The 26,434-nt window shown below is 50.2% G+C and overlaps 1 protein-coding gene across 27 annotated transcripts; it reads right to left on the bottom strand.

The window, feature by feature from the left end:
* Nucleotides 1–65: 65 nt before the first annotated feature.
* MLPH (melanophilin) lies at nucleotides 66–23,538 on the bottom strand. Of its 27 annotated transcripts, none has more exons than XM_085553416.1 (18): nucleotides 23,412–23,538; nucleotides 19,262–19,385; nucleotides 15,178–15,399; nucleotides 14,782–14,918; nucleotides 13,789–13,827; nucleotides 13,148–13,242; nucleotides 12,505–12,633; nucleotides 11,706–11,901; nucleotides 11,076–11,242; nucleotides 7,942–8,025; nucleotides 6,727–6,918; nucleotides 4,780–4,962; nucleotides 3,528–3,683; nucleotides 3,333–3,425; nucleotides 3,117–3,179; nucleotides 2,917–2,974; nucleotides 1,626–1,723; nucleotides 66–1,469 (listed from the first exon to the last, which is right to left on the bottom strand). In XM_085553416.1, exons 1-18 carry the CDS (start codon nucleotides 23,449–23,451, stop codon nucleotides 1,443–1,445), a joined length of 2,103 nt encoding a protein of 700 aa, XP_085409542.1. In that variant the 5' UTR covers nucleotides 23,452–23,538; the 3' UTR covers nucleotides 66–1,442. The 27 variants fall into 27 exon arrangements, with proteins under 27 accessions (XP_085409542.1, XP_032301571.2, XP_015723581.2 ...); XM_032445680.2 differs by lacking the exon at nucleotides 23,412–23,538 and adding an exon at nucleotides 19,907–20,034; XM_015868095.3 differs by lacking the exon at nucleotides 23,412–23,538 and adding an exon at nucleotides 19,547–19,565.
* Between the last annotated feature and the right edge of the window lie 2,896 nt (nucleotides 23,539–26,434).

Below are 26,434 nucleotides of genomic sequence, written 5' to 3'. Positions count from 1 at the left end.
GGAAGGGCAGGGAGAGAAACCATCCTTAGCTGCAGCATGCTCAAGGAAGACACAGTGAAATGGACTATGGGTTCTGGATCGTTCTTGGCTTTATTGTATGATGTAGTGTACATTAATATAATCTCTACACATGCAGGCAGAGAAGGAGACCAGCAAATATTAATGTGGATAACTACAACTTGAACATCAACTTACTGTTTGCTGCTATAACTCACAAGGAGGGCTTCTGAGGGGCAAGAGTCTGCCTGACCACCTGAAAGGACTTGGCTTATCAATGGAACTGGGTACAGCAAGAGGTGTGTGGGGTGAGAGTTGAACCGCACAACCAGAGCAAACCCACAGCACTGCCCAGAGCTCCGTGATGCTCATCAACTGCAGATCAGTGCAGACCTTCCATGTGTTTTCCAGGGAGGAGGGTGCACATGCCTGTGTGCCACCAATTGCTTGCAAGCTGGGGAAGGTGCAGTTGCACCCCAGTTAATGTGATTCTTTACCCTTTTTCAACTTCAGGCCACAAGGATTTCATTTTAATAAAGGAAAACTGGTTTTGTTCCAGCCTCACACCACTTCTCTAGGTTGACTGCAGAACTAATGCCTTGATAGTGAGTTTTCTGCTATGATAAAAGCCAAACCTAAAGGTAAAAAGGCAGGGACTGGGAGATACTGAGCTGAAGTTATTAACAAAATCCCCCCCTCCTCCAGCCTCCAGTTACTGGAAGCAAAAGGTGGAGAAAAACAGCCAACCTGGGTGAGTGGGAGGGTGCTATCAGTGCTGCTGCTGCTACCTGCTTTGAGCTCAGGGCCAGGGCAGCCCCTAGGGGACACAGACACACCTCAAGGGGACCTCTCTGCAACCTGGGGAGAGCTTGGTGCTGGGTTCTTTCTGAGCCCGCTGATAGAGCCTTGCAGGGAGAGAGGGCACCTTTGGGCAGCCTGACCCCCAGCCCTCTTCTCACTGGTCTGGCAAAAGCTGCCACCTCTTCCTACAAGCTTCACCTTGCTCATGTTCCCACATGAGCCCAGCTGCTTCAGACAAGAAGCCTCAGCATGTACTTACTGGGTTTAGTGTGAAGAGTTGCTGGTCAAGAGCTCATTGCTCCCAGCAGGGAAAGGAAACAGTACCCCAAGGATGAGGCAGGACAGCAGGACAAGTGCTGGGCTGCACATCTGGCCTTGGGACACTGTGCTTTAACCATGGGGACCCTTTCTCTAGCATCACCACCACTGGTTCCCACTAAACTGAACAATGTCCCTACTGCAAGGGACAAGGAGAGCAGCATCCTGTTCAAACAGATGTGATCCTCCTGATTATCCAGCCATGTGTATTGCACTCCAGCACCTCATTCCTCTCTGTCCCAGCTTCCAGGGGGTCGTGGCCATAGGAGAAGGAAGGGCAAGCACTGGGGGAAGGCTGTGTGCTGAGGTGGTGGGTGCCCCTTCCTTCAGGACAGGTGGGTCATCACTGGCTTCTGCAAGGCACAAGAGGCAAGGCATCAGCACTGCTGTCCCTTACCCCACGTGCCACCCCAGGTGATATGGACAGCATGTTGCCTGTCCCTCCTGGGGCTCTGGGGATTGCAGGAGAGCACCAGAGGATGGGTACCACTGCCACCCTGACCACGTACCGCAAAGAGACGCTCCACTCTCCTGTTCTTCCCATTGGGGTTCCTCTGTGTCAGCGAGCCACGGTAAACCGAGTTGCGGTCAAAAGAATCATCAAAACCTGTAATGGAAGAAGAGGCAGAAGGTGAGACTGGGCAGTGCTCCATGTTTGGGACTTCATAAGGAGAGCTTGGCTCCTTGAAAACAGACCCTACAGCATGTGTCATCCCTGACTTTTCCACCGCTGGCAGCACTTCACCTTTCTCCAGTCCCCTCACTTCCCACTCACAGGGCATACCCATCCCACAGGCAAGTTCTCACCACCCAAACCTACAACATTTGTCCCACTCAGTCATCTCCCTTTCTCCACTACCAACTTGGACTGCTTTGCAAAGTCACTGACTAGCCAGTAGGGCAACACAGGAATGGAGCTGCCTCATCCCATTCAGAGGGGATTAGGCTTGCCCAGTGACATCTGGCCTGATGGAGCATCCTCCTATCTTCTTTGCAGGACTGACGTGTCTTTGAGGCTGCCTTTATCCACCTGCCCTTTGCCATAGGAGAGTGGATGGCTGAGGAGACCTTTCCACCACCAGCCTCAGCCTGGAATTAAGAACTTGTAATTGTCTGCTCACATGGGAAACACAATTCTTTCTTTGCATTAAGTGATATTTCCCCTCCTTTCCTCCACTCATCTTCTATTTGGTGTTATATGGAAGGAGAACAATTCCTTCTGCCTGTAAGCATATGAGGCAAGATAACGGAAATAGAAAAGTCATTTCCTAACACCATTTGCTGATATCTGTCAGAATGAAGCTTTTTCTGCAATTGCTCTCTGCCACATGGGCTGCTGGGCTGAGTTTCAGGTCACGGCCTACTTTCAAGCAATTCCAAGCTGTCATTTTCCATGGCTTGGCTCTTGACCTCGCAGTAGGACCAGTAGCAGAGGTAGGCAGATAGCAGGGCAAAGGATACGCTCCCCAGGGCAACCAAGTGAGAAGAAATGGCTAAAGCAAGAAGCAATGGTCTTAGGTGGGGTGTTGAGGGCTAGTTTTGAAGGCAGAGCCACTAAGGTGATAGAAGCCCACAATGCAGAGCAATGGCCCATGTGGCAGGCAGTTGTCTACCACCAAGACCTGTATGGGAGCCACCTCATCCTGTCCCCAGCGCTGTCCCTGATCCTCCACTACAGATAAGGCTCTACTGGCAGGACACAAGCACAGGGAACAGCATTCCAAAAAGGGAGAAAATAGGGGGTGCTCACAAGCACCTCATGAGCCAAGGTCTTCCCACAGACAGAGCCATGGCTCTTACCAGTGATTTCAAAGGGACAGTTGAACCTCCTCCTGAGGACCTGTGGCCCAGACATTGCCTGCAAGAGAGGGAAAGCAGTGAATGAGTGGGAGGACACAGGTACCTCCAAAGGATGCACTGCTGCTTGTGCTAAGCATTCAAACCTGTGTCCTGGAACATGGAACTAAGGCTTACCAAACACATGCTTAACATGTACCCACCTTAACATCATCCGAAGACTCCCCGGGGCTGCTGGTGGGATTGGGGGAGCAGATGTGGAAGGCCTGCAGACAGAAAAGGGGCACAGGTCTCTGGGCTTGCTTCACCCCAAAGCAGCCTCCCATGTCATCCTCAGTGAGGTTCAGAGCAGCCAGGAAGCAGCTGGGAGCAGGCAGGCAGCCCTTCCTGTGCTCACAACCCCCATCCTCCCCACTCACCTGCCCATTTGATTTCTTCCTTGTCTTTTCCACCGGCTTCACTGTCAGCCCCGCAGCGGACAGAGCTGCGATCCGAGATTCAATATCTGATACCTTTAGAGGGAGGAAAACAGAACAGGTGGGCAGCGTTTGGCGGACTCCCAACAAGCTGTGTTCACTGGGCTGGAGGTGAAGCAGCTCCTGGTCAGCCCTTACCTCGCTCTCTGCCTGCTGTACCTGTGCAGCCGCCAAGGCCACCTTGTCCTCCAGCTCCGACAGCTCTGAGTCGGTCCTGCCACAGTGCTGAGCCCCCTCCTCAAGCTCTGTCAAGGTTGTCTCCAGCTGGTAGGCCTTCCCAGCAGCCAGGTAGACCTGATATAAAAAGGGGAAAAAAAAATAATAGATCACACCATTAAGCTTTCTATTCACTCCCCTCCTGCTGCTATGCTGCTATGACTGCCTTCCCACCCTGCAGCCCTGGCAGCACTGCTCAGTTCTGGCAGGGCTCTTTGTCTCTGCGTGCCCCATTGGCAGCAAGCTAGGGAGGAGATGTGTTACTCAAGTGCTGTTACTGCCCCTTGGCTACTACATGAATGCAAGTCCAAGCAAAGCAATTTAGAAGAAGTTAATTTGTCTATACAATAACATCAGAAAGCCGCAGTTTTGCTGAACGATCCCAAAATCTCAGTACTGCTAATGCACAGCCAGCTCCTCCAGCCCTATCTGCTGGCATGCTGAGCACCCACATCTCATGTCCTACAGGTTCCCACTGACCCCAAAGAAAACCCTGAGGCAGCATATCCATAACCAAGCACTGACATTCAGTCTGTGAGTCACAAAGGCACTGTTTGCTGCCAGGCCATTGAGCATCATTAAACATCCTCAAGGCCAGTGGCATTCCTTAGAGTGCAAGCAGTGGGACCTGACTCACCAGGGACCCGAGGGAACAGTGGGATGAGCACACAGTTCCAGTGAGCAGAAGAAGCAGGAAGCTCAATGTTGCTCTTGCACCAGTCAGACCCCAAAGGAAGGAGCACGGCTCACTTGGACAGCAGGAGGGGCTCAGAATCATGGGATGGGATAGTGGGGATGTCAGAAGGCATGGCTATTGGAGCACAGGTGTGATGCCCAAGCTCAGATCTCCAGCTACAGCACTTAGCTAGGAGGACCTCTGTGTCTATGTACTACAAATAACCTACTGTTTGAGGCATATAAGAAAATCAGAGTGTGTCAACCCTCAGTTAGTCCTTTAGAGGCAAACAGAAACATTTCCTTCCCCTAAATTCTACCCTGAGCTTCACAACCCACAGCTTCGTAGCTGGGAGGGTCGCAGCATCCTTATACGTATATGCCTGCAGTGCTCATCCTTTGACCTCCAGCACACCTACTAACAAGCGGCTTAGAGGGGGTCCACTGAACTCCCACCCTCAAATCCCTCCCTGCTCACAGAGACTCTGGGGAACCTTACATTTTCCTCAAGCTCACGGTATGCTTCAGCTGCCTCTTTCCCATCCTTCATGCTGAGATGCAAGGCACCGCCACCACTGCCCCAGCTCTGTCCTTGCAGTGACTCAGAGACCGCTTTCTCCGTGGCATTTATGGCTCTCAGTGCTTTGGCCGTGATCTCACTCAAAGCCTGAGCTGAGGACCTCTGTGAATGCCCAGTCAAAGTAAAGGAAGGGGTGAGGGAAAAAAAAGAGTATTTAATTATTTCATAATGTGCACTTCTAGTGTACAGCTCAGTACAAGTAGGCATGGAGGGGCATCAGGCCTAGGGGAGCCAGTGGAAGATGGAGAACGGATAACAGAAGGGCTTAAGGGCTCTCCAGTGGGGCTGAAAACGTGGCTGCCCAAGGAGTGGTAAGGTCACCATCCCTGCGGAATTCCTGATCCATGGAGATGTGGCAGGGAAGGACGTGGTCATTGGTCATGGTGGGGCAGGCTGGGGTTGTTATCTTAGAGATCTTTTCCAACCTGAATATGGGATGATGCTCTTACCCCTTCTCCTGCCAGGTCAGCCAGTTGTGTCACCACACTGGAAAAGCATGTAAGAAGTGTAACATTGCCCTGCTGCCAGAGCCTGGGGCTGATATCCTTCCCCTCCCACCTCAAGGAGCGCAAACAGCTGTGATGCCTCTAAGTGCTGCCCGCGTTAGCCTTTTTGCTAGGTAAGTCATAAAGCACTCATAAAAATAGACCCAAGAAACTCATCATCCCTCTCTCAGCTGATAATTCCCTAGAAACCAAGGAGATTGGGGTGATATGTGCATTGGAGACAAAGACAAACAGTTTTGTTTACCACTGCACGTATTTCCAGGCAAGCCACTCTGCGAAGAACCAGCTAACTCGGCCCAGCTGACACTCTTATCACTTTATGGTGCCCTCATGGTACAGCAGAGTTTCATGTTTCACACCACAAACGTCGCTTTTATCTGAGCGCTCCCCCATTAGAAGCCTTTTTTCCCAACTGGATGGGACTTGCATAGAAACCAACTGATGATTATGTGAATTCCAGACCCAGGTCTGGATTTGGTCATGGAGATGGTGCTGTGTTTCATCAGGCTTTGTGCTCCCCACTTCTGGATGTGCTCTGAACTCAGTTCTGATAACTGCAGATCACTTATGTCAGAATGTCACAGGGTTTTCTCATGAGATGCCCTCAGAAATCTCTCAAACAAACCGCAAGGCAGGCTGCTGTAAAAATAGGCACTGACACAGCCTTTAACCCAAACTCCTCCACCTGCACGTCACTGCAGTCATCTCTCACTCACTATTACGGTATTTGTTGCCTTTGCAACAGTGTCATTGCAATGAGTGTCACTGCAATGCAGAAGGCTGGACGTCTCTCTGCTTGGGAGCTGAGCTGCATAATCCCCGTGTCATCTGTCTCACCTTGACCTCCCCGTTTCATGCTTATGGCCCTACTGGGGAATATGTGGGGAAAAGTGGGACCTGCTGGCAGGTCTGGAAGAGACATTTCAAGACACAGCAGGTGGCTGCCAATGCCAAATCATCACTGAGCTCTTCTAGCCCCAACATGACCCTCTTCTCCATAGCATCCCTGTAATGGAATCCAGACCCTGAGCTAAGTGTGTATGACCCTTCTGCATGAATGTGGATGTTGTGTCCCTTCCCACGATGGCAGTGGTCTTACAGCCCACTAACAGAACTTATTTTCAACTCTTGACTCAGACTAGGAGAGCCTACAAGTCTTCCTAAGGTGAAAGATCTAGATCCAATACTCTAAGACTTTCCTATCCCGAGCTGGAATTGATCTGTGCAGGTCAACCTTTCCACCTTAGAATGCTCTATGATAGAGGCAGCTGATCCAGACAAGCCACAGCCCTAGAGACATCAAGCTGATATATGACAGAACAAGAGACACAGTCATGGTGTAAGTGAGGGCACAGATTACCTTTCGAGCTTCACTGGCTATGTCATCACTGGAGGAGCTCATCTCTGGTCTCTTCACTGCCTTCCTTTCTTCACGTTCCTCTTCTTCAGAAGAGACTTCTCTATCACTGATGTTGCTGGTGAACTCCTCCAGCTTCCTCTTCAACTCTTCCTCCTCAGCATCAGGATCAAGCTGGGACTCCGTGGCCGGAGACTGAAACAACAGCAGAATGGACTTGTTCACATAGAATTTATTTGGTTTTCCCCATGAAAAATGGGAGTTTTCCCCTTAATAAATAAATAAATAATAAATAAAAAACACATGAGGGAATAGGGACCAAAAACCACCACATTTTCATTTGTAGCTGGTGGCTTCGAGGGCACACATCCCCAGCACCCAAAGGCAGCGCACCGGGCTGCAAGGAGAACTCCCATTCCCTTAGGTCACGCAGCTGTGCTGAATCAGAGTCTGCCAATAGTCTGATTTGCAATGAGAAAGCACTCAGATTTTCCAACAGGAACACCAAACAGCTGTCCCCATTACGACTTTTGGGAAGAATAAGACATTACGTTGTTCCTCCCCCGTGCCTGAGGGACTGCTTTGTAATTATTACTATCCATCCTACTGAGCCATTAGTGGCCAGAGCACCTCACTGCAATAGGTTCACATGAAGGAAAAGTACATAGCCTAAAATAAGAAACCCAAAATCAATGTTAAGCAACCTATGTATTCACAGATCCTGCATCCTTACCCAACTTTAACTTAATTTAGACATTTCCTTCAGAGATTGATGGCACAGCAAGACAAGAGCAGCCCAGAAGAGATGCAGAAGTCCCTCTTGACTCAGAGCTCTCATTTAAAATAACCAAAACACTTCTCTATACATATTGATTGATTCTCCTATGAGCACTTAATAGAGAATCAAACTGAAACATGTTTTTTCCTTGTGCAGAAGAAGCCCGGCACTAGCTTGCACAGGGATTCAAATGTCCTAAGTTAAGCTTGCCTCCATTTCTCCCCTACTATAAAATGTTTTTGCTACCTGAATCAAGAGGAGTTAAGCCCTTTGGGAAGCTGGACCAAGCTTATTTTTTCCTGTGGTTCCACTTTGGGACTGCACCTCCTCATCATGCTGCTTTTGGGGTGACCCAGGGCAGCGATTTCTCCCTGAAACCCCTCCGCCAATGAGGGGAAGGGGCCAGTGAAGCCCCCTCTCTCTCCCTGTTGCCCTGTTACCTCAGCAGAGCGCACCAGGATTTTTTCCTCCAAGCGGTTCAGCACGCGTTCAATCACTGACATGCGTTTGTTGAGCTCATGAATCTAGAGGAAAGGAGAGAGAAAAGAACAGAGAACAGACCAGCCACCATTGACAGAACAGTGGGAGAAGAGCCTGGGGGGGAAAGCAACCAGCAGAAATAAAAAAAAGAATCATAGAAACATTAAGGTTGGAAAAGACCCCTAAGATTATCTAGTCCAACGGTTGACTCATCCCCACCATTCTCACTAATCATGTCCCTCAGTGCTAGAGACCAAGATACCAAAACACCACGTTGTGTTGGACATCAGAGAGTGAAGGACTGTTACCCTGGGCACCCTGAAGTGCTTCACAAGGTGCAGAACCTCTCCTCAAAACCATAATGCTCAAAGTGATGCTGCATCCATGGAGCACTGCAAGTCCCACCAGAGCATCGGGAGCTTCAGTGTGGAGACCACCACACCATACCACCAGCCCCAGAGCATCCATTCGTGACCAGAGGCACAGGATTATAACGCAGACATTTATCTTGCCCCAAATTAATTTAAGTAGCACTTTTCCTACCGCAGCCTTTTTCAGATGGCTCATCCGTTTACCCCGTGATACCCTGCTGAATACATCACAGGGTAAGAAAGGAAGAAGGGAGGAGTTCCCCATGAGGAACTGTGAATCGGAACACAAATCTGAACATTTTTCCCAACACACTTTGAAGTTTTCTCTCTTCTCCATGCTTTGATCTGTCAGGATTCTCAGCCCTCTTTTCCTCCTCCCTCTACCAACTGAAAAGAAAGGAGGAATAAAGACCAAATTCTGAATATCATGGAGAAAAGGGCTTTCTATGCTCAAGAGCCACAACACATTTTTTTTTATGGTTAAATGACTGAAAGCATAAAGGGAACCTCTTTATTTTTCCTTCTTCTTTCATAAACAAATATTTTACTTCTTTTAGGACCAGGCTTTTCTCCTTTGATCCAAACAAATAAAACACAAATGATGTAAAATATCCCCCATTCCATACAGATAAAACGCTGCCTGCTGCATCACTCCTGCTCCGGGTGGCTGCCTCCCACTCAAAGGAGACGAGCAGCAAATGCAGTAAATAAATGGAGCAACAAAGAGACGTGAGGGCTCCACTTTGTTTTTGAAACATTTCCACCCTCTCACCGAGTTTTTGCGCTGGCTGGTATTTCATTAATTACATCCTCACAACAGCTTGCATCTGCTTAAGCAAAGATGGATGTAACAACCTGGCACTTGGGGAGAGCAGAGTGTTGCAATTACTGCCCCGAATTGAATGAGCCTTTAAGCAGCATTAAACCCACAGGCAGGAAGCAATCCACGCCAGCTCTAAGTGGTTTCTCAGTACCATTGGGCCTGACTCCTGCAGCACTCCGGTGACAATGAGAAGCCTGTGATGGACCATAAACTTCAGGAGAGGGGATGGATGTGAGCTCAGCACCTGGTGCAGTCTGCATTTCCAGTAAGCAGCGGCTCAGAGAGGTCAGAGCACAATGCAGAGATGGCTGTTAGCAGGTTACAGGGACAGGAAGAGCTGGTTTTCATTCTTCTCAAGAAAGGCTGGCTTTAGTGCCCAGTTATCACTGTGCAAAGTGAGGTGCACCCTATTAGGGTGTATCCCACCATTAGGGGCTGGCCCACCTACACTGCTCTCTAAACAACAAAAGCTGGTAAATACATCTCTGCCTAAACACTTTATGTGAACCATCATCAGATTAATTCTTAAACATGCTTTAAGAGCTGCTCTGGCTTTCTGTCCTCTTTGGGCTCCTGTTGGCCTGTCCTGAGGTAGCAGTGGCAGCCATGTGTGTTGCTGTGGGGTTAAATGGGCCAGCACAGAGCCCCATTTCCTCCTGTTGGGCAAGGGGCAGGCTCTGCTAGCTGTTGCTAGCTGTAAACCCATCAGCTACATAAAGGGCAGGAAGGATGAACTACTACTTAAGCTAATGAACGATACTGGCATACAAACAAATGGGGTTGAGTTGGGAATTAGGAGATGCCTTGTAACCATTAGAGTGATGAGGTGCTGTCAAAGCCTTGGTGGTGCTGCAACAGAACATAACACCAAGCACACTGCTCCTACACCAGGGCTGGGAGAGGAGATGAAGGAAGTCATCTGAAGCACTGGTGGGAATTTGGCCCCATTTCCCCACTGCAAAGCACAGCACACATTTCATGCCTAACGTACCGTGGGCTCATTAAGAACACCCAGGCTGAGCTTTTTCCATTTGCAGTGGGCTGGAAAAATGAAGCACATCCACCAAATTGCACATATGCTGTGAGAAATAAAGGCCAAAGGGAAGATGCCCCCACGGAGGCACACAGAGCAGGGTGCTCAGCAGCATCCAAGATGTGCACAGCTGTAAGTGGACCCAGCACACTTCTGCCCTTGGATATCTGTGTGGTCAGACACCAATGTGCAATTTGCTGCTGAAGAGGGTCGGGGAGGCTTAACCATTCACATCCTTTCTCAAAGGTGATGTCAAGAACTGCAGGTCCTCACTTTACAATTAAAACAAGCGCACAGCCTTCCTGACACCCTTCTCTAGGCTGTTCCCCTATTATCACTTGGGAGAAATGCGTGACAGGTCGACCTGACCCTGTCCTACCAGGGCCGGAACGCTCCACGCTGCCAAAGAATAGGAGCTCAAGGCTGATTAAATATTCCCCTCCAAGCCTTGATCATAAAGCCCATTCACTTGATGAATGAGGACACATAAAACTATAGGTAGCACGTAGATTAACAGGGGCAAGACAGAAATTAACAGCATTGAAGGCAGGCTTGTTACTGCAACAACACTGGGTACAGTTTCTCCCAGTCAAGGCCATAGAAATAGAAGGACTGATGTGAGGAATACTGTGTAATACTAATGGGGCAGTGAAAAGCCTGATCTCCTCACCATGAAGAGGGGGATGAGCAGAAAACTTGCCTTCCCGTGTACCAGCCTGGTTTCCCATTTCATGTCCACCTTCTCATAGCCTGAGGGCTGAGCACGGCCTGGACATTCATTCACCTAGTGCCACACAACTACAGTGTGGCAAGCAGATGTGACGGCCCCTAGGCCACCCCATGAGCCTCAATGGCACTGTTTGGTACCTGACTTCCTGAGCTGTGGCTGATGTTCTCCTGAGAGGATGCTCTGCTCCGGTGTTTCATGTGGTAAGGCAAGCAAGCAGTGAGCTTTGGGGCTCCCTTCACATCCTCATCGGAGGTGTCCATATCTGCAGAGTAGGGGGACCGGGGCTGCTCCATCCAGGGGCTGCCTGTGGAGGGAGAAAGCTTCAGTGTCAGGACCCAAGAGATTTACAGCCCCCAGCACAAAGCCCTGGATGTCAGTCCCATCCCTCAGACGAGCAAATAGGCAGGTCAATTTACTCATTCATTCCTGCAGAGTAGTTGCAGGGGTTCAGCCTGCTACTCCATCCACCTAACCAGGGTCCTGCTGAGCTACAGGCAGGCACAAGGAACATTCCCTTCACCCTCTCAGAGCCCAAGCAGCTGGGACCCTCACCACAACCTTCTCATGCCTCTTCAATCATATTGCAGCCCAGGTTTGGGCACTGCTCCTCATTCAGTTTGGGTGCTGGAAGCAGTTTATCCACATGGCACGTAAGTTATGAAAACAGGGAGCACATCTTCCTAAGGTGCAACGAATGCTGGGGAAGATCGCTTGGGTAGCTCTTACAGGCACTTTTTCCCAGCGGAATGCTGGAGCCCAGAACCTACCAGGCTTTGAACTTCTGTCCAGGCTCCGTCTGCGTGCATTGAGCGTGAACCGAACCTCTGTGCTGAAGTGCTGCTCCGGAGGGCTGAGGTGCTGCTCCTGCTCACTCAAGATGTGGAACACAGCTGCCAGGTCAGCTTCTTCCAGCCGGGGCTCTTGGGGGGCATCTTCAGCTGGGCCAGAGTAATCTGGGAAGGACTGAGAGACGGGGGCTGATGCTGGGACTGCCCTCCCCACCTCCCCAAGCGGTTCCTTGCTTCGTCCTCCAATAGCTGCACAGACTGACCCTGTATAGCACCGGCTTGAAGCAACCTGGCTTAAAGGCTTTTTAATCTCTGAGCAATTTTTCAGATGACTGCCAGGGGGCACTGTTAGCCTCTATGAGAGCTAGGCACAGCCCCATCTGCCAGGCTGACAAAGTTTTGGGCCTCAAGATCCAGCCTTGCATGGGGGAAAGCAGCCCCAAATTGGATGTGATGGTGGGAGAGAAAGCTGCTTTCAGCATTCCTTAAGTGCTGAATGTTCTGCTCCCAAACACTGGCTGGAAGCTAGGGTGTCCCACAGCTCTGGGACAGCACAAGAAATAGCCAGCAAAGGGATCAGCCCAGATCTGGAGGGAGAGATGCAGAGAGTCCTCACTGCAGTCAGCTCTCCTGTTTCTAACTCAGGCAAAGGGCTTGAAATGGAAAAAGAAATAGCAGGGCTCTGCACAGAGATTGGCACCACTGCTTCCCAAAGCCACTGTGCAACACTACAGCCAGAACAGCAGGAAGAGAACAGGGAGAAAGGCAAGCCCAGTACCTGGAAAGCATCAGGGCTGATGGCCACTGGAGAGAGCTGAGCAGACTGGCGGCGAGACTGGGCAGAGTACTCCGAGTCCAGCTCAAAATCAAAGGGGTGCACGGACAGCAGACGCTTTGTCTTGCGCATCTTGGCATGGAAAGGGCGAGAAAGGAAAATTCAGCTGACTTCCATGGCAAGCAGAAGGAGGGGCTCATCTGCCTGGTTTGCACGAATCTGTCTGTGGGAAGCTTCCAGTAGGGGAAGCTCCCACTTGTTCTGAAGAACACTGGGCTCTCAGGAGAACCCTGCTTGCAGGGAGCCAGCTACATAGGACTGCATAGGACTAAACTTAAAGATCTCGTTTCTATGGTCTCTGCATCAGGACTGCAGCCAGAAGCAGACAGCAAGATGCTCTGCTGGTTTATAAAGGTACTGAAGGTAAGATGAGCAGCTGAACCCCTCAGAAAGAGGCTCAGGAGCTGCTCTTGGAGTCTGAAGCAGCTCCGTATCTTTGATTCTGGGAACAAACCTCCCCAGATATGGGGAAAGACATGAGCTGGTCTGAGAGAGGGGCAGAGAGCAAAGCAGAACCCAGCCACCGCCACACAATGCAGGCTACCCCGCACCCAGGAGGGATGAGTGGCTGCAGGGAAGTCCTTACTCTGCTGTAGCACTCTGCTTCAGCTCCATGGAGCACTTCATCTTCATCATCACTGTCATCCCCAGTGCCACCATTGGCAGGGAACTGGCATTCACCTGGAGGAGACAAGGGCATGGTGAGCACGGGCAGCTCCTGTACTGACTCTGGGGCAGGCAACCCCCCATCCTGGTGTCCCACCAGTGCACATCAGAAAGTCTGATTTGGAAACACCTCCTTCAATTCTTATTTGACATGTTGCACTGTAGTGCCTACGAGGCACAAATAAAAGGAAGGGAAAGAAAAGGAACAAAAAATCCTCATGAAAGAGCAAAATGTTCAGTGGCAAAGGGTTGACCAAACCCTTTGTGAAAGAAGAACACAGCTTAAACCCACGTATTCAGTGCATTTGTTATGAACACGGTCAGCTTCAAGCACATGACATGGATGCTCTGAGATCATGGTGAGTACTTGCAAGCCACGAGTCTGGCAGCCAACAAAAAGCCCTGTTGTTTCAGAGTCTGCCCTCAGAAGCCTCAGGGGTGCTGCAGGGCAGGGGATGAGCAGCAAGGCTCCTGGTCCCAGCCACACTGAGCAGCCCTAGGGTACCCACAACCAGAGGGGGCAAAAAGCAAACACACGCTGCAGTTCTCTTTTTGACTTACTGTTGATGTCTGGCAGGCTGTAAACTCTGTCATGAAGACCTGAACAAGAGGGGAAAAAAAAGGGCAGGGGGAGGAGGAAGATAAATAAATGTTTTCTCTACATAGCTTGAACAGAACAAGCCTCAGAGCAATACTTAACCACAGTTCTCAGTCTCCAGCCATCACAAGGCACAACCATCAAAGGCTCTTTGGAGAGAACAAAGCACGCGCTTGGAGACAGAGCTTGACTTGGAAGATCAGCTTGGATATTAGGCACAATACCTTCTCATAAAGAGCAGTGCTGCAATAGCACAGCTGCCCAGGGAGTGGTGGGGTCACTGTCCCTGGGGGTGTTCCATAAGCGTGGGGATGTGGCACTGAGGGATATGGGCATGGCGGGCTGGGTTGGGGTTGGACATGGGGATCTTAAGTTTTTCCCAACCAGAACGATTCTGTGATTCTCTTGTCCTTTTTAAATAAAAAGAAATCTCAGAAACACATGCCATAGGCATCGTGCTGATGCCAAGAAAGCACACCAACTGCAGAGGTGGCAATCACAGCTGGGTACACAAACCACAGCCCTGCATGGGCAGAGCTGAGGTGCCGAAACAGGCTTTGAGCCTGGCAGCCAGTGCCACCTGCTGACAGCGGCTGCTGCGTGCACAGCACCCAGGTTCAAACCTCAGACCCTAAAATCCCAAGGGCTTGGCATGGCTGTGGCAGATTCTGTGCCTGCTGGCTGTATGTGCCAGACAGAGACGTGACAGCAGGGAGCTGAAGCTGCTCCATCTACCACACATCAAGCCTGCAGGCAGCCAGCACACAGCCAGTTGTTAAGCATACTCCTCAGCAAGCTATGTAAGCCAAGGTGAGAAAGTTAACCCCAGCTGAATATGAAGCTTGGACATCCCACCCTGCTGCTTCATGGATATCAGTGCTAACTTCCCTGGCTGGCAGCCCTTCAAGTTCCTGCCCAGCTTGCAGGACAGCAGAAACCCCAGCGCTTGTCCTCACCTAGAAGAGCTGAATTCCCCTTCTGCCCTGGCTGCAGCCTGCCGTAGAGGGACTGCAGCACCTTGGCACTTCCAAACCTCTTGAAGCGGGACCGCACATGCTCGTAGTACCACTCGAGGGAACCGATCTTCACCACCCTGCATACAGAGGTGAGACAGCATCACCAAAACTGACCCTCACCCCACTCCCACCCCACTGAGCAAAAGGGTCACCCTTAGGGTATGAGGAACAAGCAGAGGTCGGATAGAAAGCAGACCAGCACAAAGCTGTCCCTGTACATCACAAGGAAGCTGGTCCAGGTGACCTTCAGAGGTCCCTTCCAACTCAAACAATTCTAAGACAACAAACTGAGCGTGGGGCTGAGGCTGCAGAAAGTCTCCATCCCAGTGCCCATACCTGGAGAGGCGGCAGGGATCACAGACCCAGCCCTGCTCCCTCTTGTTGTAGCGGCTGCAGCTCTTGCAGGTGTAGAAGCGGCAATCCAGGCACTGCCGCTTGCTGTTCAGCAGGAACTTGAAGGGCTGCAGGCAGTGTACGCAGTGCGTTTCATTCAGGTGGGACTGGTGGGTCAGGAACTCTCTCTTGCTGCTTTCCTGGTCTATCTTGCACTTCAGGTCCCTGCACACGCATCCCATAAACAGAGAGTTGTGCATTAGGTGGTGACACGGCACCCAACAGCAGCTCCCTTCTGCTCTCAGCCCCAGACACCTGTAGTAACCCCAAGGAAATCAGTGCTACCACTCTGATTCTTGCATCACTCTATCCATGATTTCTCCCCCGACTGTTATGTTTTCATCCCGGATGCCTTTCCCCAGCACACAATATCATTTCAGTGAGCTCTGCAGCCTCTCACATGGCAAACCCAGTAACACTCGATCAGCCCAGGGAATGATTTTCCACGGAGCACCTCGAGGCCCACAGCTGGTGGAAACAGCTGCAGGGCAAATCTAATTAATAACCTATCACGGGGTAAAACTGAACCAAACTGAGCAAGGCAGTGGGCTCCACATTCAGAGCAGGTCCCTGTGCATCAGGATCTGCCACTGCTACATTACAGATCAGATTTGGCTGTGCTGAAAATCAGTCTTTTTTGCTGCATGGGGCATCTCTTTGCCACCAAACCCTCTGCAACAGCTGAAATGCATTTCAACCCAAACTTTTAGGGGCCTGAGGCTTTGCCCAAAGGCTTTCTGTTTGTTCTCTGTGCTAGCCCAGGCTTGTTTGCCTTCTGGGCTATGGTGGAGAGATGGTGTTTGACTTGCAAGAGGCCCTAGCAGGCTTGTTTTCCATCTGGGCAGGGTGAGGAAGCTGTGTTTGGAAGAAATTGGTCAGGACCAGAAGACTCAAGCAAGCAGGAGGCTTTGCACTGCATCTGGTCACCTAAACCAGTGCAAAGCTTTCCTCTGGAGCTTCCTGATGGAGCAGCTTGCACTCACTATGGGACACAACATGTTAAAATAGGCAGTAAGCTTATATATAGCTACATAAAACAAACCCCAGAACATAAATCCCACCCAGCTGCAGGCTGTGGCAGCCTCACAAACCACCTTCTAAGCACACAAGCCAAGGAAGCAGGTACTAAACAAGCCCAAACCGCTGCCCTGATCTTAACCCCAGTGGCACAGCAGCACTCAGTCCGGAAGAGCAAACAGCAAACAAAGAAGAAGAAAGCTTCCCAGGGACTCAGCTTGCCTTTGAATTTGTGGTACGCTGCGTTCATCCATGGCTTCACCAAAAGGGCTCCAGTTTTAGGTGCTGATCTCAAGCTTTGCCACACCGAGCCCAGGTTACTTCTAGCAGGATCCAATCTTTCCCTGGACTGCCTTTTCCTGTTCTCGGAGCCAGTCAGACCCCTTCACCTCCCATCCCTTACCCGTGAGAGCTGCTAAAGGAAGGACAAGCCTCAGTCCAACCAGTTTAAAACCTGCATGCCTCCGTCTGTCCATCCTGGCAGCCCATCCTTGCACTGCTCTGCAAAAAGTGAACCAGCAGCAGGGATGCAGGGAGATACCAGCTGCTCTGTCCCAAAAGGAGGGGGTTCTGGCAGCAAGCTTTAAGGAGGCTTTGGGATGCCCTGCATAGGCTGCTCCTGAATTCCTCAGGCACATAGTTGTGTGGTTTCTGGGCAGCAGAAGCCCTTGTCAATGCTGAGTGAAAAGCTCCTGACAAAAACACTGAAAGGAGGCTGAAAGGGAAGAAAAAGACCTAGTGGGGGAACATTCCTTCAAGGCTTGCACGTTGAGACAGGCCCAGAGAACCAAGCGGGGATGGCCAGAGCAAAGGGAGCAGGGTCAGTGGGATTCTTCCATCATGTCCCAGCTTCTCACACAGAGAAACTGAACATGTATCCTCTTGTCCAGCATGCAGGTGCATTGAAGCTTGCCCAACACCCAGGGTGGCCTGGTATGACCTGACTGTATAGGGATATATGCTATGCCATACGTCTATACCAGCTTTAGCTTGGTGGAGACAGAGAGGTGGGCTGGTGAGCCCATGCATGCACCTCTGACTGGGTGATATGCTTGTGCTGAAAGATGTTGCTGCTCATGGTGCCTGTGCTACACAAGAGGACAAAGCACACTCACCTGTTTTCATAGAATGAATTTCAATCACATTTATCGCTTCCTGCTTGTACAAACCAGACAAACAGGACTTGCTATCCTGCCAGCAACAAAATGGGTTCCTCTTACTTGAGCTGACTTTGGACCCGACCTTCCTGTTGCCTTCAGCTTTTGTTTGCAGGGCCAGCCCCTGTTCTGAAAAGCCATGTGCAACAGCAGCACATTTCTTCGTGCTCAGAGCTCACCCAATATCTGCCTGCCCTGTAAACCTCAGCAGTGCCCGGCCCCACAGAGTTATCGCAGGTCCTGTGTAGGGCAGGAAGCAGCTAATGGAGCAGAACAGGGCATTTAAAGGTTGCAGGATTCCAGAAGCACCTCTGAGCTCTGCAATGCTTGTCCAAATGGAAAGCTAAATATAAAGGCTATGACTGCTGGGATGTGGGCATCGCAGCACTTTGCATCTCGGGTGAGAAGCAGAGAAGCACACAAGAATAAGCTGGGATCACAGGATAGCCCAGCTTTTCCCCTTATTCCTTAGTTAACCCTTTTTTCTTTACCCTACCTGAGTTCAGTGCTTATCTCTGCCTCGATCCCAGCCTTGATACTTTTTTCTTTGGAGGCTCAAGGGCTCAGCTGCAGCTATGGCTGACCCACAGCCAGACAACACTCCCCATGGGATCCACACACAGGGCACCCAATTAAGCCAGTCTGGCGCCAGGTCAAGTCAGTGAGGAATTCACATCGCCCACTGCTTTGCTGTAGGGCACAGCAATGTATGTCCCCACCTCCCTCCTCCAGGCAAAGCACGGCTCCGTCATACAGGAGACACTTGCCCTTTCCAGTAATCACAGGTTTTACAGCACCCTTGTCTGATCTGCCTCCTGCTTTTGAGCTACCAGCTACAGAATGGCAATGATAGGGAATTCTCTCTGCCTCCCACACACAATAATCAGATATGTAATCAGCAGGCTCCCAGCTTTCCAGCTGAGAGCTTGTGGTGAATGGCACACCCCATCTGCCCTGCTCAGCATCCTCAGTGCAGGCAGTGGTTAGGATCACTCAGCCCAACACATCCACGCATGCAGGAATTGTGGCTGGGCAGGGGCTCTCGTTCCGAGTTAATTGCTGCAAAGGTGCCTGGCCAGACCAACAGGGAGTTCTCAGAAGCACGAGGAAGCCCACTGCAGGCAGAGGAACCTGTTTTCCCACCAGCTGTTGTTGTATCACGAAGCACATCACACAAGTGAACCAGTGTCTCACATACCATGAAAAGGGAACTTTACAAACCTACTTGCTTCCCTTGACACTGAAAACAATGCCGTTTCCTGACACACACTCAGGGAAAACCTGCATTAAATCTTTGCTTGGGCTGCAACAGTGCTGCTAACTCCTTTCCTTTATAGCGCATGCATCGATTTGCAGTTCACTGACTTCTTATCTTATCCCAATCTGTGGCTCATTGAAGTTACCCCAGCGTGGCACAGACTGCCATGGAGGGTATTTCAGCTCCCCAACAACTGCTGTACTCCTCTCAGTTACTTTCCAATGGCCATTCCAGGGTATGTAGGCTCCCAGGTCCCACTACACTCTTCTAAGATGCCTTCCAACCTAAGCCATCCTATGATTCTATTCTACGAAGCATACAAGAACTCCAAAACAGCACAGTGGCAGAAGACCCCCATTTAACCACACAGCCAAGGACTACTTGGGAAATGGATCCCGCCAGCCAGTGGGGTGCACTGAGCAGGGCCAGATAAGCTGCCCCATCAACTGCCCTGATTGCATTGACGCAGCTGATAACATCACCTGTCAAACACTATGTTCAGTTTACAGCTCTCTCCTCCATGCCCACTGCTTTATCCATACCCAACAGAAGAGGAAGGAACCTATAGCTCCCATTGGCAGACACAGGTACTCACTCCAGCCGCTCCTCCTCTTTCTTCCGCAGGTTGAAGTCACGCCGAACCACCTCCCAGACATGCTTGGCCTCCTCATCGGTCAGCTTAGAGAGATCCAGCTTCCTCCCCATCTTGCACGACAAGCCTAAGTGACAACCAGAGGCATTCCTATGGCCGGCCCCGTTACCCGACACACTGCTGGGCCCCACCTCCGTGACCGCCCCAAATAATGGGGCCGCGGGCAGGCTGGCTCTGCCAGCCCCAGACCTCATCCGCCCAGCTGGGTTAGAGGAAGCATTGACTCACTGCCAAACCACTCGTGTTGTGCAGGGAGCATAGATCCAACCGGTCTTAAAGCACCTCCCCAGGAAAGGCAAGCATAGAGGCACAGCATAAGCAAAGGCCAAACATCCCACCACCAAACCTACTCTGTGCCCCACCTCACCTTGTTAAACCAGCAGCTCTAATGAGGGAAATGGGAGCAGCTGGATGCCCAAGCTATGTTGTTTGCCCTCCCAGCAATTTGGAGAATATGAGCTACACCAGGAGCAGATACCTTAATTAGCAGACTCCCCTCATTTACAGTTAGCAGAAAATGGTTTGACAGGATTAAAAAAATAATAATAATTTTTTAAAAGCCAAACAAATACTAAGCATCTCATGTACCTGGAGGAATATATTTAAATTGCAATAATCCAGTCAGCAGAGATGGTCTTGTTGATGTATTTGCTGTTTGCCCTCAAAGTAAAACACTCCCTGTGCCTCTCAGTAGGAATTCCTGTATTACATATACTAAAGAAAGGAGAGAATGGAAAAGAGAATGAAAAGAAACCCTTTCCTTATCTTCATCAAAGAAGGAGAAAAACATTCTGCCCTAAAAAGGCTGAGTGCAGTGGAAGCAGCCAGACTTGGAGGGCTTTGGCCACTCGGCCGCCGTGTTCTGCCCGCGTGGTGCAGGGAATTATTTCCCCCCACTAACTCACTTGAAACAAGATTAGGGTAAAACCTACGGATGGAGCCAGAAAGGGATTTTTCAATCCAAACTTGAATGGATTTTGTACAGAAAAAGTGATAATTACAGACGCTGGGTATCAGGAATGCCTGATCTCTGGATGCCATACATTGATTTTTAGCCCCCCTTCCAGCAGAGATGCTGTCCTGGAGAAAGCAATTAGTTTTTTGGCAGGGGTGAGATGTGAGCTGAACGGTCCTTACGTAAGTGTGTCTGCAAGCCTGTGCGCCTCAGTGCACCCAAACAGCACAGCGGGCTGATAGATCCCAATTAACATCATAACAAGACCCTGTCCGAGGACCTGCCAACTCAATTACCAGGTCCCAAGTGCTTGGGATCAGAGTGGTATGGGAGGCTTCTTGAATGCAGGCCCATAGGTGGCCATAAATTCCTAGTGTTCTGTCTGTTAGGGTACTGCATTCCTTATGGGAAGCTCTCCCCCAACTCAATGATATGGCTATCCAAATAACTTGGGTATGGTCAAAATTGGGGCTCAGCTGGTCATTTGTGGCCTTGACACGCAAAGAAAAGAGCAGTATTTCAGTGGCAGCTTCTTTAAGAGAAATGTGCCCTTGTGGAAGCAGAGCAGCCCTGAGCATGTGCTGCTCTGCAGTCATCCCCGAATCATGAGACCCCTCGGCTCTGTGGTTGCTTTCTTATCAGCCCTTGGCACTTTTATAAAGGCCCATTCTGACCCGCTCCCATCATGCTGGTGCAGAACAAGAAGGGCAGGGAAGGGTTGCTCAGAGCCCCTGCTATTTCTGTACAAGGCCCATAGGGGTTTGATATGGGTTTTGTCTATTAATATGACTGTGAAATTTTGTTATTGCGTGACCATATCTCATTTGGAGGCTACCAGAACGACCCCAGCAGCCTCCCCTAAAGAAAATGGCCAATTGATGGTAATTATCTTGGAAAATGATGCTCTGACATTGGTTGCAATTAGATAAACACAGTCACATGATTAGAAAAGAATGTTTGTAGTGTCATCGTTGGGGTGGAAGCTGTATTTCATATAGGAGCCTTTTTGCTGCTCATGTAAACAGAGCAGATTCCAAATTCCTACAAATCCCTACAAATTCCACCACCTTTTTTTCTCCAACTAATGCCTTAATAACAAGGGAACCCCATCCCCTCGCCTAACAAAAAGCTAGCTGGGAGAGCTCCCATCAGAAACTGATATTCTAACAGGAACAGCCCTTAAGTTGTGGATTTACTCTCTTGGTCGAGGTGAATTTGATCCTGTGGGAACGTCTCATTTCAGCTGATAAAAATGTAATTCAAACCACTGCCTGCCGAGAGGTGGTAAAATAGTTGGCAAAGGCTGTCACTTGACAGCTCCCAGGAATTACCAAGGTAAACAATAGCTGAACAAACACGAGTTAATCACTTCCAGCTCAACAAGGTCGTGTCAGACACAGGTGTTACAACCTGGGCAGTGACATGATATGTTCATGGCTAAAGGATTGCTTTGGGCTGAACAGAGTGCAATAAGCAGGCACAGGTCCCACTCAGCCTGGGAGATGAGGTCTGAGAAACGCTTTTAGGGTCAGAGCCTGGAGCTGGGTGAAGTTCATCACTCATTTTAGCATTAGCTGGGGAGTCATGCCAACAACCAATGGATCAACATACCTTGTAGGTGAAATGCTCGTAGATTTTTTTCCCCCAGAGGGTGGTGACGCACTGGAACAGGTTGCCCAGGAAGGCTGTGGATGCCCCATCCCTGGAAGTATTCAAAGCCAGGCTGGATGTGGCTCTGGGCAGCCTGGTCTGCTGGTTGGTGACCCTGCACATAGCAGGGGGTTGAAACTAGATGATTGTTGTGGCCCTTTTCAATCCAGGCCGTTCTATGATGCTATGGTTGGGCCAACAATACTTCAATGGGTCACAAAATCTAAAGTGGGGGAGGCTGCTCAGTGACTACAGTGCTGATCCCACATTTGGTAGTGTCTTGACAGGGACACCAGACCAAGCAGAGGATGGACCTCTTCCCCCTGAGGACCATCCTAACCCATGTTGGAGCGCTGGGCTTTCATCCTTGAGCTCAAATGCTCTCGAGTTCAAGCAGTACCCCAGAATAGCCTGGTGACTGCAGAGGTGGAAGTCTTTACAGACAGCTCAGATTTGGCATAAGGTCGTGTTGACCTTGTCTTGAGGCAGAGGATGGACTGTCTGTACCATTCCTCATTTCATTTCAGCAGACTATTCTCTTCTAGCTTGCAGTACACCCTAAGCCTCTTCACACCATTTTGACAATAAGGAAGTGCATGCTTTGCTGTGGTCATCAAAATGAAATAGTCCCAGACGATGCATGGGAGGAATATTCTGGCAGTATCAATGTATTTCCTTTCTTTTACTATTTATATCACAACCAGGACTGCAGCCCTACAGCAGGGATTTGGTTTGACACTGTCTTTATGGATAGCAGTGCTGGAGGATTTGCCAGTGGAATCAGCTGGGCCCTGAGCACCTACACAGATGCAAAGAAGGTTTCACTAATCAGGTAAGGACACCCAACTGGATGTTCTTGTTCAGACAATTACCAAGGTCAAAAATGAACTGCATTCAGGCACGCAAACGCAGTTCCAGAAAGCTAATTGCCTGAGAGATGCAGGAGTCTGTGCATGTCTAGAGTGCTTGCTTTGGGCTGTCTGAGGGCACAGGCTGCCACTGCTGAACCCATTTCTGCTTTGCTAGAGTCTCAAGGGGTCTCTGTGCCATGCTAAAAGCAAAGCTGATACCACTAAAAAGAAGCAGACCCCAAACATCCATCCTTCATCACTCCAGTTTTCTGGGATAACCATGCACAGCGTAGATTACACTTGGCAGGAGTGGGGCAATGGAGCTGACTGCAAGAAGCAGAGCATTGGAGTCAGCACGTAGGATGGCTGACCCTGGGAAGGACATCCTCTGAGAAACCACCCTGCTGTTTATTCTGCAAGCTGGCACAATCACGAGGAATGCATATTGCTAACTGAAGGAGTGATTGAACTCAAAAACAAAACAGAACCCCACCAAACAAACAACTTATTCCAACTCTGCCAGGAGGGAGATGAGTTTTTCAGTCATTAAGCAGGAAACGAGCCCGTTTGGCTCCCAGAGCCGGTGCTGTGACTTAGCAGTGTTTTACATGGTCATGGCTGGGCCAAGGACACTTACCCATGTTTTGGTTAGAGGACAATTCTGTAGGAGCCTGCATGCAAAGATGAATAATCTCAGGGCCACGGTTCAGCCATCCATGGACTTGGAGGGCTGTCAGGGACCTATAGAGGAAAACAAGCCCTTGTTGTTCCAGAGGGATGATTTGCACCCCGCCCCAGGTTACTCACGAGGAAGTAGGGGTGTAGCAGCAAGATAAAGCTCTGTGTGCAGCTGTTCAGTTAGATCCTGGTCCTGCTGGCGACGGTGATGAATGTGGTGTTGACTTAAAAGTAAACCAAACACAGGCAGTGAAATCTCTAGCAAGGCAAGACCAGGCCTTGTTGGTGCATCAACGTGGTGTTCCATGCTGGGACAACCCGCCCCTTTTCTAAGTCTTCCAAGATGATTCTCTCTCTTAATCCTCTCCAACAGGGAATTTCCAATGTCAGAACTTCCAATAGTTTATTTTCCAAAAGAAAAATTTGATTACAAAGGGCTTTGTTTTGTTCCTTCTGGGCTCCAGTATCTTCATGGAGCGCTCTGTGCTGGCGGAGGCACTAGAGCCCAGCAGCACTGTGCTGTTGGCAAGCACCTTGGCACACCTCTGCCTCTCACATCAGCTGCAGGTGTGTGCCCACACCGTGGGATCCTTTCAGACAATTGCTCTATTTGTTTAATCTAGATGTTGATAGAAATAGTTGTGTCTTTTTTTTTATTTTTTCTGCTGCTACCCCTCAGTACACTGTGTGAGAATCCTATGTGAGACTGCACTTTGGCACCCCCAGACCTGACCAGGTGCTCAGAGATTTATCTGCCTTTAACCCAAGTGAGAGCATGAAGCAGGACGGCATGTTTTTGGCTGGCTGAAGACAATTGAGGCAGACATATGATGGGGTAAGTGCTGGAAATGAGGATGCAGAACCCAGGAGGTAGACAATCAGATAGCGAACAATTAGCTGGGCAGTGCTTTTGGCTTCTCCCAAGCATCCATCTCCATCCCTATCACGACAGAATTGCTTGGCAGCACTTGAGCTGAGTGGCTTGGGTGCAGGCCATGGGATTTGTTTCCACCATCCTTGAGCTGCAGCCTTTTTTCAGCACACTGTCCTGCTCCAGGCTGTATTTTGAAGCTGCTGGGATCAGAGGTGTCCCCAGGCCCTCACGAAGCTCTCCCAGTTGTTCCTCATCCTTGTTTCAGATGTATTCTGCATTTTCTAGCCAGAAGGTGTCTAGCATTGACTCCCAGCCCTTGGGTTGCTGCTGTCCCTGTCAGACCCTGGAGGCAGAGAAAGGGATGGGATGGAGCTGTGAACCACTCCCAGCAAGGTCGCATAAGGAGAGCCCCGCTGGCCATGCGGAGGGCTGCCGGTCGATCCGCTCTCTAATGAGTTTCCATTTGGCTGTTTCTGGGCAGTGCCAGTATTTCTGTCCTCTTCCCAGTGAGCTGGAGAAAGGTGGCCTTCAGCCAGGGCACAGAGCGAGGTGCCCTAAGGAGAGGGGAGGCAGAGCTGTTTTGCAGGGCTCTTCAGATTGATAGGGAAAGGGAAACTTTTAGCCCATCCCAGCCTGAAAGCACATTTCATTTGAAAGAAAAACAACCTCTTGCAGAGGCTTCCCTTGGGATGTAACAGCAAGAGAGATGCTCCCTGCTCATCTAATAAGCGGCTAATGAGTAGGTTTGAGCAAGGATCTGGCTCCAATGCTTCTCAGTGCTGTTCCTGCCTGTCTGCCTCTCTGGGCTGCAGAGCCAGTGACAGGTCTTATCCTTTTCCTGTTGCCTGATGGCTAGTGGGCCCACTTGCATTGCTACAGGATTCTGCTTTTGGTTAAATGGGTGCTCAGCACAGCATTTCACACCAACAGCTTGCTATACTATATACATAACTATACTATATACATTATATATTGGCATTATATATATATATATATATATTCTATATATAACTATAGAACTATAGAACATTCCAAGTTAGGAGGGACTAACAAGGGTCACCCAGTCCAACCCCCTGCTCCCACACAGCACCACCCAAACCCAACCCCTATGGCTTAGACTGGTGTCTCAGTGCTCCCTGAGCTCCAGCATTGGGGCTGTGCCTGCTGCCCTGGGAGCTGCAGGCTGCCATGAGGACTCCCCTCAGCCCCGTCTTTGGAGGGCTATGCCACAAAAACTACACTGATGATCTGTTTGGGTTACTGAAGATGAAGTGATAGTCACCTGCCCACCACCAGCCTCCTCACACACCAGGCCAACCCCAGGAATAATGAACATCACCTGCTTTTCTTTTTCTTCAGATATCAAGGCGAGCTGAAAGGGAACACAGAGTCCACGGAGATGCCTGTGTGTGTGAAGTCAAACAACACCCACATCAGAGCTTGCAGTGATAAAGAGAAACTTTCATCCCATTCCAGCCTGAAAGCACAGTCTGCTTAAAAGAAAAGCCAACTCTCACATGGCTGTAGCAGCAGTTCCTTCCCTTGCTGGTGTTTCTGACAATGGTACCCAGCACCAGGAGAGCTCCCAAGACACCCCCGGGAAAGGGGATACATCTCCATAGGGGTGGGTGCAGCAGCCAAAATACTGCAGGCTCCCTGTCCTCACTAGTCTTGCAAACACCCATCTGCAAAAGGCGCTGCAACCCACCGTGCACGGTGTTTCCCTTCCTGGCCAAAAGATTGCTGGAGCCAAGGGATAACCTCGGGGATGCTCCGGTTTCCTTGTGCCACCTTGTGGAGTCAGGCATAAAATACAGGCTGTAAACCTGGGAGGTTTACAGCACAGGATTGAAAAGCGTCTCTCAAAAGTACACTACCTCCGAGTTCTTCAGAGATGATAGGGCTGGGGGAGCCCCGTGGGGATGGTTTGGGGTGCCAGGATGACCTCATCCAGCTGGACAAAATCTCTACACATCCTATGGCTGCTGGCTGGTTGCACTGCACAGGTTGTCCAACAACAACTGCTGTGCACATGGCTGAGAAAACCACATCAGGGCTGAGCACTCAGCGAGCTGGACCTCGGCACGGGGACAAAGCAGAGGGATTTT

Source organism: Coturnix japonica, chromosome 7 (assembly GCF_054131305.1).
Source record: "Coturnix japonica strain WE chromosome 7, WE-NBRP24, whole genome shotgun sequence".
NCBI classification, from domain to species: domain Eukaryota; kingdom Metazoa; phylum Chordata; class Aves; order Galliformes; family Phasianidae; genus Coturnix; species Coturnix japonica.
The sequence above is the reverse complement of the archived record's forward strand: the minus strand, read 5'-3'. Positions and strand labels throughout refer to the sequence as shown.

What these genes read in the sequence shown, in the direction of transcription:
- MLPH (XM_015868092.3), bottom strand. Translation starts at nt 19,512, where the DNA reads ATGAGGTCTGGGGCTGGCAGAGCCAGCCTGCCCGCGGCCCCATTATTT. An exon ending in AAAGAGGAGGAGCGGCTGGA is followed by an intron (nt 15,400 to 19,261) that starts GTGAGTACCTGT and finishes ATGCGTGTGCAG; the next exon opens with GGACCTGAAGTGCAAGATAG. An exon ending in GGGGAATTCAGCTCTTCTAG is followed by an intron (nt 13,828 to 14,781) that starts GTGAGGACAAGC and finishes CCTCTTGTTCAG; the next exon opens with GTCTTCATGACAGAGTTTAC.